This window comes from Ixodes scapularis, unplaced genomic scaffold (assembly GCF_016920785.2).
Source record: "Ixodes scapularis isolate PalLabHiFi unplaced genomic scaffold, ASM1692078v2 PGA_scaffold13__105_contigs__length_92229423, whole genome shotgun sequence".
In the NCBI taxonomy this organism is placed as follows: domain Eukaryota; kingdom Metazoa; phylum Arthropoda; class Arachnida; order Ixodida; family Ixodidae; genus Ixodes; species Ixodes scapularis.
Window position 1 is genome coordinate 27086155 of NW_024609839.1, and position 15307 is coordinate 27101461.

General features: G+C 49.0%; 1 protein-coding gene across 1 annotated transcript; it reads right to left on the minus strand.

The window, feature by feature from the left end:
• Positions 1-4723: 4723 nt before the first annotated feature.
• LOC120844640 lies at positions 4724-14701 on the minus strand. Its single transcript, XM_040216503.1, has 3 exons — positions 11736-14701; positions 10643-11138; positions 4724-5005 (listed from the first exon to the last, which is right to left on the minus strand). The coding sequence occupies exons 1-3, from the start codon at positions 14699-14701 to the stop codon at positions 4724-4726; spliced, it is 3744 nt and encodes a 1247-aa protein (XP_040072437.1).
• Between the last annotated feature and the right edge of the window lie 606 nt (positions 14702-15307).

A 15307-nucleotide genomic window follows, 5' to 3' on the forward strand; every position in this document is an offset into this window, starting at 1 on the left:
GCACTTCTGCCACATGGCGTACCAAAGAATGTGCTTTAAAGGCGAGCCAAACGACTCGGTGTATGTAAAAAATCACGACGTTACGAAAAAAAAAGAAAAAAAAAAGAAAACAGCTGGGTTACAGAAGGCGCATTCTTTCCGACGTTTTAAGTTTTAAGGACATTTCTGCTGTACCTGACGTAGGATAGATAAAATGAAAGACGCTTACAATTCCCTGTAATGCGAATTAGAGCGCAGCTTTTGAGGAGGAGGAGGAGAGGGTACGGAGGGGAGAGTATTCCCCTCCTCCTCCTCTGCGTCTCCTCCTCGCCATCCTTGTCCCTTTCCTCCTCCCTTCTCCCTTGTGACCCTCGTGACGTCGTACGTGACGTCACATGTGACGTCATGCGTCCCATAATGCAACGCGCGGTTACGCCGACGGCGACGCAGCTCAAGCCGGAAACGAGCGCCGAAGAACTGCACTCTAAAAGGGAACAAGCAGGTCGGAGAGCAGCACTGTTTTCACGACATCTCCCTGCAAGGCAAAGCTGATGTTGGCAAAAGCAACTAAGTGCTGACGTTACACTGCCCCCCAAAAAAGAGTAAAATGAAAGAAAACAATTTTTAGTGTCCGAGTGTTCTGTAGACTGTGCGATGCACACCACAGGAGGCAGGCGGTGCTTGTTATGCAAAGAAATTCGGAGACGAGCATGGATCGAGTGCATGGAGTGCAAGGAGTTGGCTCATGAAGAGTGCGTTGAACCTCACACAATGCGTTTCAAGTGTTTGTATTGGAAGAACTGAACGCATATTAGTTTATTTAATTTTTTTTTATTATACCCAACTACGTTGTATCATTTCGTCCCGTAGGGTGGGGCGAAATTATACATTGTGTTACTTTCAGATATTGTAGTTTAACCTAATGTTTCGCTTGCTCCACCTAAGTAATAGTTAGTGAGCTTAGAGTCGAGACATCTAAGAATATCCCTTGTGCTGTGTTTTTACATATTGAGGCAAAAAAAAAAATTATTATTGAAATGAAAATGTTTTGTCTCATTTTGCCCCGCCTCCCCTACTTATCTTCCCCAAATACCATGTGATCTCGCCATCCCAAACTGGTCAACTCAAGGCACAAAGCACCCTTCTCAATATGCCATGAGTTTAGCGTTTTTTTAAAACTATTTTGTTATCCCGACAGTCGATTGTCTGTAAAATCAAGACCAACTTAGCAATTGCCTTGTAATAAAATTCGATACGTGCAAAGTGAATTATACCGTCTTATATCCTTTTTGAAACACACTGAACTTGCGAAAATATTTTCTAAGTGCCTTTATGAAACACGTACTGGACAAAATAGAGTTCCTCAACTAAGTTCTTTAACCTAATAATTACGCCGTGAGACCTAATTGAGCAGTTCCAATATATGATTTAATTTTGAGCATAAAGTAATCAAAATTAGAAGTTCATTTCGGATTAACTCCTCACCCAAAATCAGACACGCTATTTATGTATATATATATATATATATATATATATATATATATATATATATATAAAGAGAGAGAGAGAGGTTTGTTAATTTTGGTGACGTTTATTCTTTGGCCTAACACTTAATATTGTGTTTCTTGAGGGAAAGGTGAGAGGGGGTTCAGTTCCCTCTTAAGAACTGTACAAAAACATTGACAGTTCTTCTTCAAGTTCGTTTCTGGCATTCATCGGGGTTACACCATTCAATGACCCCATAAAGGCTAACTGTTCCTTAAAAAAAATAAGATAAAGAAGGAGAACCCAAACATTGGACGAATGCAACTGGGGCCTCTTAGCGATCCGTCATCTGAGTGACAGGAAAAGACCACGGCACTTCGACACGTCACTTTAAACCCGGTGCCATTGACGAGGCGAGAGGGGACATAGCGAACGTCCCGTCAATCGACATAACGCGACGTGTCGCCAAGGTGTCGGTCTTTGAAGGTAAAGAAAAACTCTGAGGTACCCCTCCCCCTCCCCCTTCTTTTTCAGAAAGATTGACGTATTGGAGACGGCCTTTAAACACTAACCTCATTCAAGGTGGAAATATTTCTTTTAGGTCAGGGAACTCCGTAACGGGGAATCAAACTGGTGAGTGGTTCTGGAAGTTTGATTAAACATGTTGAAATAACCTGAGACTGGGGTAGAGAAGAAACATCAAAACGTATACAAGGAAGAAAAAAAAAAATTATTAAACATGTTCAGTACATCGTGATGAGTTGTGTATGCTATGAGCAGGGTAGAAAAAAAAACTGTTTGAAAAATTGAAAAAAATGAAGTAAATCTAAATATTTTGTGTAAATCATATTTTTTATATAAATAAAATCCGCGATCTTAATCACTTCAGCATGAAAAAAGCGAATTTCGTCACTAGCTTTACTCTTTTTTTTTTCTTGTAAATGGCAGTTTTGTATAAATATTTGTTGTTTAATATATTTGTTGTTTAAGAGAGTGTCACGTGCTCAATCGGTGTGTCATACTTATCATCTAAACAATAATCTCCTCGCTTCAGTGTCTGTTTTCAAATATCTTGGTGTTCATGTAACTTGTAACCTTTCTTGGAAGATTCATATTGAATACATAATTAACAGTGCTAACCGTATGTTAGGATACTTAAAAAAGAAATTTTTTCCTCTCTCCGTCTTCATTAAAACTAACCATGTACAAAACCCTAATCCGTCCAAAATTAGAATATGCTGCTGCTGTGTGGGACCCCGCTCACTCGTCACTAATTGCTCATGTTGAATCCATCCAAAACCGCTCAGCTCGTTTTATATTGACAAACTATTATCGCACTGCCAGTTTTACTACCATGAAAAATACTTTAGGTCTGCCGTTACTAACTCACCGCCGAAAAATCTCTCGTTTGTGTCTTTTTTCATTAAATATTTCATCAAAATGTTACCCTTCGTCATAAACTAATTACTCCACCATTCTACGTATATGCTCGCATTGATCATAGCCATAAGGTTGGTATTCCAAATTTTAAAACTTAATTATTTCAATATTCCTTTATGCTACAAACATATATAGACTGGAACCACCTTCCCGCCTCAATTGCTAACATCACTGATATTGCTATGTTTAAAAATGCTATTACTAATAAGTGCACTTTATAGTTAATATTTTACAGCTCTCTCCCCTCTTCAAAGTATTTACTTTGAGGGCATTTGAAATAAATAAATGAAATAAATAAATCTTTATTTTCTTTCTATACAAAATAAATGCCCAGGGAAAGTATAAAATGATAGACAAACGATGAATAGCAAATATTTTGGGGATCTTGAGATGATAGTGTAAGATATAAATCATCGTGATCAAATCGGCGCGACTTAAATCACGATTTAAATCAGGATCGATATTGAGATTTAAATCATTTTGATTTTCATTGTCCCTAGCCCGTGGGACCAACGAAGAAATAAAAATCAGCCAGTAAGGAAGTAGCTAATCTCTTATTGCGGAAGTGTAGAGCCAACGCCACAAACAGAACACAAGACTCAACTGACAGCCACGGAACTCCCGGGACATGATTTTTCGTGATCACTCCCCTTGCTTCGGTATTCGTCCTCTTATTGGCGAATGCGGCAACCTAATTGGCCACGGAGCCATAATGAGATGTCCGAAACATGCCACCCCCCGCCTTTCTAAGCTATCAGCAGTGCCGTAAGCGTTAGCAAACAAAAGTAAAAAAAAAAAAAGAAAATTGACAGTCTTCTTTACTTTAAAGTCCTGCAACGCATGAATCGCATCGTAGGGAAATTGGCGAGAGAATCGGTGTGACACGTGACGTGTATTTTCCGGCTAAATTTAGCTGGGAAACTGAATGTCCGTTTAGGTCACGTGATGTCAGGTCCCGTGACGTCGATTTTCCCCGCTAAATTTAGCGGAGAAACTGGACTGGTGTCTGGGTCTCTCGAAGCACTAGCCGATAAGAACACCAAAGCACAAATTGCAAAGCAACAGGCGTGAACACGAGGAAGCGTCGCCATGCGTCTCTTAGCTGTGATCGACTAACACTGCACATGTCACGTGACGAATCGATTCCCCCCCTCTAAATTTAGCAGGGAAACTGGATTGGTGTTTATGTCACAAGACGTGAAATTTACTGCTAAATTTAGCGGGCAACTGAATTGGTGTATTGTAGGTCACGTGACGCCAATTTCCCGCTAAATTTAGCGGGGAAACTGAATTGATCTTTCGGCCATAACACATGAATTTTCCTGCTAAATTTAGTGGGGAAACTGAGTTGACGTGGTAGGTCACGTGCCATCGATTTCCCCAAGGTGTATAGTTCACGTGACGCCACTTTCACCGCTAAATTTAGCGAAAAATGCACGAACGGACGAGCGGACGGACGAAATTTTGAGGTTGGGGATATCGTTAAAAAGTATTTCATGCGTTAATACGTTGCCCGTTGTGGTAACGGTCAAACGAGGCGGCGGCCGATTACCGGCCCGAGCCCGCCAGTAATGACGCAGTAGTCTCCCACTGGTTTGTGCCTCCTCTGCTCAAGCAGGTGTTTTTTTGTTTTTTTTGTTTTTATCTCGCAGCGATAATGTCTTATGTACACATGATAAAAAAATGTAACAACGTAAACAGAATAGAAACCAAAACAAGAAGGTTGCCAGGCTAGACACAACCCCCCCCCCCCCCCCCCCCCCCCACCCAAATCATCCCCCCTCAAAAACATAAAAACCTATTGGGAGGAATGTTTATTTTACAACATAATCTTTGTACAAGTCCGGTTGTGTTCATTCTTTGGTTGATATCCGCGGTAGCTGCTGACTTTGATAATCCTCCACCAGTTGCGGTGAAGGTTAGTCTTCATCTCCTGGAGGCACCTCGAGCTGCTCCGCAGCTGCGTTAACTTCTTGGGTTGCTGAGGCATTGCATTTTCTCGACGCACTTGTAGAGGGAGATGCCACTGGCTGCAGATCACTATGGGAACGACTTGCAGGGGCATGTGCATGGTAGGCTTGACAACTTCGAAGCGCTCCACCTGTGGTGATATACGAGAACAAAAGAATAGGGCCCTTCCGTGCTATGATTTTTAAAGGCTTATAATAGAAGAGATCACCATTCTTGGAATGATGGGCTTCTTCACTCTCACAAAGACACCTGGACGAAGCTTGGGAGTTTTCGCACCTCTTTTCCTTTCTGTGTACTCTCTGGTGAATGTCTACTTATTTTTTACCCGTTCCCGTAGCTTGACCATCTCTGGAACAAGGTTGACGAAAAACCCTGGGCTAGGCATCCCAACGATGTCAAGCATGATCGGTGGGGCTGGACCGTGCAGCTGTAAAGCTGGGGAAACTCTCGTCGTGGCATTGCAGGGGGGTTGGGGGGGGGGGGGGAGGTGCTGCAATATACTGCAAGGTACTCCAAGACAGCGTTCTCAAGAGGTCTGTGTTCCGACACGACAAGTTGAACGAAGTCTTTCAGTACCCTGTTGAAACGCTGAATTTGCCCTTTACTTTGCGCATGGTAGATAGACGAACAGGAGTGCTTGATTCCTCGCTGCCGAAGAAAATCTTCAAAGACGGCAGATGTAAGCTGAGGTACATGATCTGTCAGAAGTTCATCAGGGTATCCTTCACAACTGAAGACAGCAGTCAGGAACTTCACAGCCTCGGAGGTCACGTTCGAGACGACGCACAACTCAGGCCACTTAGAGCAGAGTCAATTAAGGTGATGGGAAACTTAGAACCTTCCTTTGCCCTCGCAAAGGGGCAGAAAATAACCAAGGCCAATTTTCGCCAAGCCCGTTCAGGAAGTGGAATTGGCTGTGGAGGTGCCACCGAAGGTTTGGCAGACTTGTCACATGCCTGATAAACGCTGCAAGAGTGGATAGCTTGCTCCACTTGCTTGTCAAGTCCCGGTCACCAGTACTGGTTCCATAGCCTTTGCTTAATTGGTTCGAACGATGCCGGTATGACCCTCGTGTGCTGCGTCCAGTAACGTTGATGCCAGCAAGACAGGGATGACCAACCGCTCGTCGCACAGCAGCAGGTTCTCCACGAACGCAAGGTCGTCCCGGACATTGAAGAACGGTAGTAGTCAGAGTCGCGTCTGCGCTTGGAAGGCCACCGAGTCGTGACGTATGACACCACACGCTGGAGCACGGGGTCGGCCTGGCCAGCTTCCTGCAGCTGCTGTTCGTCACGCAGGAGGTCACAAGAGACAAAGTGCCCTCATCTAATTCTTGAAGTCCAGGTAAAGGAAGTAGAATTCCTTCTTCTAGTTAACTATTCGGGCTAAATTTGGTTTCACTCTAAGCCGGAACGCAGACAAATGCTGCAAGATATTCTATCACAAACGCGCAAACTAAACGCACAATATCACCGCGCATTCACTTCATATGCCTGATTTGCTTAGCCGCCAGCAACACACACGCACTGAGATACAACGAATGGGGTGATGTAGCCCTTTTGGCTTCGTTTGATTGTCTCTATTGGCCCGTAGCGCCGGTTGAACTCGTAGGGCGAAACAAGATATAGCTCAAGGCATTCAGCTCCTTTCTAATGGCGCTTGTTCCGTCAAGAAAACGCCATTAGAATTCAAAACTCATCTACGGTACTGAAGGGTGGAAAAAGCCCGTGATCGGTAGCGGCAGGACAACACAAGTAGATGGTATACATTTTTTCAAACATACGCTTAGGCCCAAATAGCCTCATGAATATACATTACACAGCGTTCACAAGCTGCGTATCGTGCGTACGGAGCACATACATTTCGTCTCAGTTGCAGTCCGGTTGGCGTCGTCTATAATGACGCGATATTTCTTCTGAACTACGACCGGAGCTTGCTTTTTTTCCTCGCAAGACTCGAAGCTAGTTTTCTGTGTTTACTTATATTCCGCTGGAAAGACTGCTTTGGGTTATAAACGGTTCTCTCATCCAATAGTGCTAGATTTTATAAGACCCGTGACAGAACCCCCCCCCCCCCCTTCCCCAGGATGAAAGAAGAGTGAGTCAAGACAAAAAATAACAAATAAACGACGGAAATCAAATTTTGCTCCCAAGACGAGGCGTGGTAGAACTTGAGAGCTCGTTTCTGCTCGTCAATTCATGAAAAGAGTTTGTCTTTCTAAAAGAAAAAAAAAAAAAACGAACAGTAAATTATGGCAATTGACGTTGACGACAGGCAAAGATACGGTAGCAGGCGGCATAACGAACAACTAGAAACCAATACACAAAAAGCTAACAAAGGAACGAACATTTTGTTTTCGGTGTAACAAATAAGAGCCAGAGCAGTTCCGTGTCAAATATTGTCTTCTTCTTGTGTAGCTGTTTAGGTCTAGTCTCATTTACGGCCTCTCAGCTCTCATAAATGCCAAAAATAAGTCGTGCTCAACAGAAAGAGAAGAACCTACGCGCAGGCGGTGTTTAAAAAGGATCAGTCAGCCTAATTAAATTTGCGCAAGACCGTGCAGCACAAAACCTCTACTCAGCAACTCGCATCTCGTCGTGTTTTTTTTTTTTTTTGTCCATTGACGTAATAGTGGTTATATCTGCCGAATATTGTCACATATTAGTCCACGTTTGGATCTGCCAAATAGCGCCATATACACACTTTTAGATTTGACGGATAGTGTAACATGGTAGCACACGTTTTGATCCGCCGGATAGTGCCACATTATTGCACACGTTTGAATTATCTGGATAGTATCACATGGTAGCACTAATTTGGATCGGCCGGAAAGTGTCACGTGATAGTACATATTTCGATTTGCCGGATAGTGTCACATGATGACACTCGTTTTGTTCTGCCGGATTGTGCCACATTATTACACATGTTTGGACTTTCCGGGTAGTGTTATGCGTTAGCACACGCTTGGATCGGCCGGCAAGGGTCACGTGATAGGATATGTTTGAATCTGCCGGATCACTAGTGTCATGATAGCCCACGTTTTGATCCGCCGGATAGTGCGACATTATTGTACCCGTTCGGATTTTCCGGTTAGTGTCAAGTGGTAGCACACGTTTGGATCGGGCGGACAGTGCCACGTGATAGCAAACACGTTTGAATCTGCCGGATAGTGTCACATGATGGCACACGATTGGCCATGTGTCTTGCACGTAACCAATTCAGAAGCCCGTTTTAAATCATATTAGGGGAAAAATATAACGTGTAAGTGCACGCATTGCAATTTATTCTCTTTCGTTCATTACAGGAACAACGATTTTTTCAGAAAAATTAACCGAGCTTTAGTGGATGGGGTTGGCAGTTTCTAGTGACATCAAAGGTGGGAGCGTTAATTTTCAAAACAAAGTATACCTGAGATTTTTTACGCTATTGTAGCGGGAACGAAGCATTAAAAACTTTAAAACACTTAGACTACGTGTCCTGCCTATACATAAAACATCGCTGCGTATATCTAACCTATTATTAAAACAGACGGTGCAGAAAACGCTCAAACCTAACTATATTACTTGCTTCTTGTCATTCACAAAGCAGTCTTTCTGATAATTTCATTCTCGGCGTACCTAACAGAAAAGTATATATGAAGAATATTTTCTCTCTATGTTGGTTAAAGGGCTACTGCGGTCGAAAGTGAAACCAAAATAAATTACTGGTATCGCTTTAGTAGTAGGAAATATGACCGCAGCCGAAATATTACGTGAAACGGAAGCTTAGCGGGCGGCTTGCGGTCGTCTCTAGCGGGCGGCAAGCGGGTTAGCTTTTTGTCAAGTAACACCGGCGCAGCACCCTTGTGACGTCATGTCGCGGTAGAAATGCGGTTGATTGGCTGTAATTCTGCATAGGCTGAAAAGACCGTTCGAAAGAGGAAGTAACGAGAAAGGTAAGATCATTGCTAACAAAACATGATTTCAGTTTCAAGAAAAACGAGCAGTATCTAACAATATGTGAGAGCACTGCACAGTAAATTTATTTTACAATCTCTTTTAAATTGGGATATTGATACATCAAATTTTAATTCGAGTACGTCACGATTCAAAGTTGTAGCAGTCTGGAAGGCTAAAGTTTGCCGTTCGTAATTTGTTCGTATTATAGGTACTTTACGTTTCGGTCGTCGAATATCGTACACTGGTGTTAGTTCTGGCGTTAAGTAACTTCTGTTTCTGTGGATTAATTGAAGCAATTTAAAGTAATATATTTGAATTGCCCGAAGCATGTGGTGTTTTAAAAACAGCGGTTCCGTACGTAGATTCCTGTAATCCCCCTTGTAGTCCTCGAGCATACGTAAAATTCTTTTTTGCAGGTCTATTAATTTATTATAGTTTGGGGCCGTTGTTGTCCCCCAGACGAAGATTGCGCAGCTTAGTTTTGAATGAAACAAAGAGTGATACATATTTTTAAGCAGCCAACACGGGAGAAACTGTTCGCTGATAGTTTGGAGTTGGGCCTGCGATGGTTGAGCATGGCCCGGCGGTCGATGAGGTACTCCGCAGGCGATGAAAGCTCGGCGAGTTAGAGTTTCAACTGTTTATTTACAGTTACAAACTATGTACAGTGGCTATGTACAAAGTAGGGGATTGACATTTTGGGGCAGGATGCCTCAAACAACTCCCGAAGTTCCGTCAAAATCAGCTCCTCTCGCTCGGGCAACGGCCTTTGAGGACCCTCACCTCCTCTCTCTCGGGCATCGGTCAACCAATAGTTTTAAAACCCGTGAAAGGCACGTGGTGTCCATTGCCCAATGATCAGCCGGGGTCGTCACAGGCATTCGTCAAGTTCGCAACGGCCCTTGGCTGACAGCTCCGTAGAGTCGCCCACGCAAGCGGTCGCAGACAGACCGGCGCCGGTTCCGAACGTCTCGCAGTTTCCCCAGTGCTTTGGGTTGCCGCCAGGACGGCGCCGTCAGCGGGTCCCTCGGGGTGGAACCCGACCCGGCCCGGCGAGGCCGACATGCGGCGGACGCCTACGACACAAAAACACAGACACCCCCCGGCCCCGAAAGCAACAGACCCCCGCAGGGGGAACAACCTACTGTCCCCCAAGACGCTAGCACGGGCGGGCCTGCGACCCTAACCAAAACCCCGTAAACAAAACGGTTTTAGGGCAAAGAAAGACCCCGATGCCCTCCCCCGGCGGCCACGGCGGTGGCGTGACCGCAAGCGCCTGCCCGCAAAGAAAAAAGGGGGCCGCCACAGCTTCCTTACACCTTCCCCCCAAGACTGTTCCTGGTCCTTCTTGGACCTGCTAACAGTTATTTAAAAAAAAAAAGCATGGGAAACCTAAAGGAGCCCGACACAAGTGAGTTCATAACGTGCAGACAGCACACCGGACTAACCTTGCGGTCACGGTGTTCGATAAACATGTAAAACAAACAAAAATCGCTACCATTTTCAACCGCGACAAAAACTACGAATGCGGATGACGTGGAGCAATGCCCTTCATACAACAACCATACTCTCAGTGGTGGGAAAGCTAACAAAACGGATACACAGAATATAGTTTTCACTTCCTACTTCTAAGTGCGCTTGAATAGAAACGTGGTAAACGGTCACATCAATGAAAGCACAAACACACCCGCGAACGCTTCCGCGGTCGCCTAGCATTGGGAGGCCCGGCTCCTCTCGTCACCCAGTCCGGAAGGGCGGCTGGCCGCGTCGCAGGGCCCCCAGCATCGGTTTGATATTCTGGACAGAGCGTCCGCGTTCCCGTGTCTAACACCCTTCCTGTGTACGACCTTGACGTCGTACCTCTGGAGGGCTAGAGCCCACCTGGTTAGTTTGGCACCGTGAGGGACGCTCAGGGTGAGGAACGACAGAGGGTTGTGATCGGAGACCACAGTCACGGAAGCGCCGAATAGCCAAACGTCGAACTTCTTTAGACCCCAGATCACCCCGAATGCTTCTCGCTCGATTGTGGACCACCGCGTCTGAGTGGGTGTAAAGCGGTGACTGGCGAACGCAATCGGCTTCTCCTGCCCACCCTCTCCCATTTGGGCCAAACAGGCCCCCACCGCGATGGCCGAGGCATCGGTGTACAGCCAGTAAGGCTTTTCCGGATCGGGCGTGTAGAGCGCCACCGCGTCGCACAGCGCCTTCTTCAAAGCCACAAATGCCCTGTCGGCGTCATCGTTCCACGGCAGCTTGGACGGCACCTTTTTACTAGTTAGTTCGGTGAGTGGTCTCGCAGTCTCGGCATAGTTTGCGATGTAGTCCCTATAATATCCGCATAGGCCCAGCGCGCTACGCAGCTCCCGCTTAGTGGTAGGAACCCGCAAACCCTCGATCGCTGCCAGCTTCGTCGGGTCTGGCGCGTGTTTTCCAGACCCCACCACGTGTCCAAGGTACCTAATCTCGGGCAGCGCCACTTGGCACTTTTCGATATTGGCCGAAAGTCCTACTTTCTCCAGTGCTGTGAAGACAGCTTCCAGGTGCCTCGCGTGCTCGGGGAGTGTCCCACTAAACACCGCGATATCGTCAAGGTACGCGCAGGAATAGCGCTGGTGCTCGCAAAGAACTGAGTTCATGATACGCTGGAAGGTCGCAGCTGCGTTCTTCAGGCCGAAAGGCATGACGCGCCAGGCGAACTGCCCCCGATGGGACACAAACGCCGTGGCGAGCTGAGACTCCTCCGCCAACGGCACCTGCCAGTAGCCCCTCCGAAGGTCGATAAGTGTGACAAAGTTTGCTCTACCGACGCGCATGATGAGATCGTGCGGGAACTGCATCGGAAAAGCGTCTGTCTCCGTCGCCGAGTTAAGCTGCCGATAGTCTACACAGAGACGCACCGAGCCATCCTTTTTCGCCACGCACACGACGGGATGAGCGAAGGGGCTCTCGCATTCGTAGATCAGGCCCGTCTGGAGCAGCTCGTCAATTTGGCGCCCGACCTCCCCCCGTAACATTTCGGGAATGCGGTAAGGGTGGGCCCGCTTCGGCACGTACCCCGGGTCCAGCCTAATGTGGTGTTCTCCCACTTCTGCGATCCCTGTGTTGGGCGAGAAGAGCGCGTGATGCCTGTCGAACACCGCCCGAACGAGCCGCCTGTCATCCCCCAGATGAGCCACGTACGACTCCGGCAGTCGCATCGCAGGACAGATGCTCATGCTTCGCGGGGTGCACTCTATATCTCCGAAGTCGCCATCTTCCTGGAATACAACACCAATGCTCTGAACGCGACAGGTGTAGGGCCGCAGCTTGTTGGCATGCACCAGTCTGTGCTTACCGTCCGGCATGTCCACGTAGTACGACTGGTCTCGAAATTTCGCTCGGACGTCGCACGGCCCTATCCATTTCGGATACATCTTACCCGGTCGGTCCGAGTCGAACACTAACACCTTTTCGCCCACCCCAAACGCCTTCGGGGAGGCCCGTTTGTTATGCTGCGTCGCATACGCGTTCTGCCGGGCCGGCGCCGTCAGCTCGGCCTCCTCTGCGGCGCGCTCGATTTGACCCTTTAGGTTCCGCAGGTACTCTGCAGGTGACTCCCTTAGTGTTACCGGGATCGGAATGTCGCCCGTCCAAGACTGCTGCAACACTGTCAACGGGCCAGTGGGGCTTCGGCCGTACAGCATCTGGAAGGGCGACACACCAGTTGTGTCGTGCGGCACCTCACGGTACGCCCACAGCAGGAAAGGTACGAACCTGTCCCAGCCACGGCCCTCCTTTTCGATGACATGGAACAGCATGTTTTTAAACACCCTGTTCCAGCGCTCGACGGCGCCGTTGCTCTCGGGGTGGTCAGGTGTCGAAAACCGAGGGCTGCAGCCGAGGCGAGCGAGAAACTCTCTCGTGAGCTGGGCCGTAAAGTTAGTGCCACAGTCGGAACATATGACGCTTGGTATTCCTGTCCTGCTGAAGATGGTCAACAGCGCCTCGCAGGTTGCCTTCGCCGACAGCGACCGCAAGCACACCACTTCTGGCCAGCGTGTGCACAAGTCAATAACGCAAAGCGCGTACCTGTGGCCTCTAGCTGACGGCGTGTCAAGTGGTCCGATTACGTCGATGTTTACCGTTTGGAAAGGAAACTCGGGTCTCGTCAGTGGGGTGATAGGAACGCGGTCTGTCTGCCTCAGGTCGGATCTAACCTGGCAACCATGGCAGCTCGAGCAGTGCTCCCTAATGTCCCTCTCTATCCCCGGCCAGTAGAAAGCGTACTTGACCCGCGCTTTCGTCTTTCTGAAACCCAGATGTCCGCCCCAGCATGACTCATGTGCCAATCCCATCACCTCGGGTCTCCGCTGAGCCGGCAGTACCAACTGGTGGACGTTTTGCCCCAACAACCTGTCCCGATGAAAGAGCAACCCGTCTTTAATCAGCATGCCGCTCCGTTTCCTGCGCCCGTTTTCCCAGGCCTCTTTCAGAGTAGGGTCTTTTAGCTGCTGCTCTCGGAACTTTGATCGCTCCGAGAGCCCGTCATCTGTTTCGACCTCCGCTGCGTCCGAAGGACTCGATTCCCTACGGGCGTTGCTGGCGCCCTCTTCCTCGCAAGTCTGGACACTGGTCTCCAACCCCTCTACGGACTCCGGCGGAGGAGTGGACGTCGCGAGCTGTTCTGTTTCCCCCGCCGCGACGGCCGCGATTGCTCCGATCGGTGCGTTCGAGCTTTCCGATTTTTGCAGCAGCTCCCACGCTTCTCCGGAAAGCAGGCAATCGGTCCGCGAAATAAGTCGGTCGGTCAGCGCACAAAGAGTCGGCACCGCCTCGTGAACGTCGGCGAGGACCGAATTCAAGCTGTGCATAGTCAACGGCAACACTACCAGACGCGCCTCCACCGACTCTCCGAAAGCAGATTTGAGCTGAATCTTCCCGGAAGGGCTCCTCAACTCCTCAGGGACCAGAGACTCCCTTACCACGGTTATATCTGCCCCTGTGTCGACAATAGCGTTGAGCATGCGTCCTCCACAAGCTAGTCTGGTGTTCACGAGACCGCTGGGCGGCAACGAGTGCGGCTCCCTGACGACCCGGGCGGTGAGTCTGTCGCCTTCTGATGGAACATCGCCCTTGCCGTTTGCGCGCCCGCTCCCAGCGTGCGGACAATTCGCCCTCTGGTGGCCCAAAGAGCCGCAGCCGAAGCAACCCCTTCGCCGATCTGAGTTTGGCCCCCCGGCCGGCCCTCTCGTGAATTTCGTCGACCCGAATGTGCTCCCGGACTTCGTTTTTCCCTCGTCTCGAGGGCTCGATTGTTGGACCTTTGCGTCGACCTTTTTCGAGGCGGCTCCCCTACCTTCGGCCTGCTCAAATACCCTCATCAATTTGGCCAGCTCATGCGCCCTGTGCCAGTTCGTGTCCTCTTTTAGAGTGACGTAGCTCAGCGCTTCAGGCGTCATTCTGGCCTTTACCTGGTCGGCTACTAAAAGGTCGATCAGGTCGTCCTTGGTCTTAATTTCCCTCGCTTCCACATAGAAGTGGAGATAGCTTCGCAGCCGTGTAGCAAACGGCATCCACGCCTCCTCTTTTCCTTTGGCGGCGCTAAGAAAACGCTTTAGATACTCCCCGGGCGCGAGCTGCAACTCCTCGAGAACGGTATCTTTTACCCGATCATAATCGTTGAGCTCGGCCGCGGAGAGCCGGGTAGCTAGGTACCTTACTCGCTCCACCACATGCGGGAACACTAGCTGGCCCCATATAGCCCTTGGCACGCCATACGTCTCGAAGGTAGTCTCCACAGCCTCGAACCACACAGGTACCTCGGCCTCAGATGGGAATCTCCGTATGACTCCGGACAAAATTTTGCTGAAATGTTTCAGATCGTTTTGCGTTTCTCGTTCGCCCGTCATCGCTGGTCTGCCCTCTGCTGCGCGGTGCACGCCCAATCTAGCGAGCTCTAGCTCTATCTCGAGTGCCCTTGTGCGCTCTTTTGCCTCTTCCAACCTGAGCTCGCTTTCGCGCTCGCTCGGCGGCGTCCGCGACGACGTGCTCGTTCCACTTCCCCCGCCGCCCCGTCGACGCTCATCGCCCCTCCGGTGCGTTTGTTCGGGTTAAGATGCCGAAACCTCGTTATCATACGACTGGCCTGGCCTGCGACTCGACCGCTCCCTCCCCAAAAGGGAAACAAGAAAGAGCTCACAACTTCTGCAGGTCCGCGTGGGGTCCGTGCTGCTGCAGCTCTTCCACCAGTCGTCCTTGTCGCTGGCTTTGATCGCCCGGTCGGGAACGAACTTGACTGCGCTGGTCCAGCTGTTCACCCGACGAACGGCTTGCCTTGGGTCGCGGGCAGGACTCCTCTGGTCCTGGCCACCGGCTTCTGGCTCGGTTACCCGGCTTGCCGCTCCGTTGATCGTACGCCGTCGTTGGTTCTCGGCAGACACTCAGGCTGCCGCCTGGAGGTTCCCCTGCCGTGGCTTCCCTCGGGACAGAGTCGGGGCTCCGCTGGTCCCGGCTGC

What these genes read in the sequence shown, in the direction of transcription:
- LOC120844640 (XM_040216503.1), bottom strand. Translation starts at nt 14,701, where the DNA reads ATGACGGGCGAACGAGAAACGCAAAACGATCTGAAACATTTCAGCAAA. An exon ending in CCCTTCGCTCATCCCGTCGT is followed by an intron (nt 11,139 to 11,735) that starts GTGCGTGGCGAA and finishes CGGATATTATAG; the next exon opens with GGACTACATCGCAAACTATG. An exon ending in AGGTCGTACACAGGAAGGGT is followed by an intron (nt 5,006 to 10,642) that starts GTTAGACACGGG and finishes ATATCACCACAG; the next exon opens with GTGGAGCGCTTCGAAGTTGT.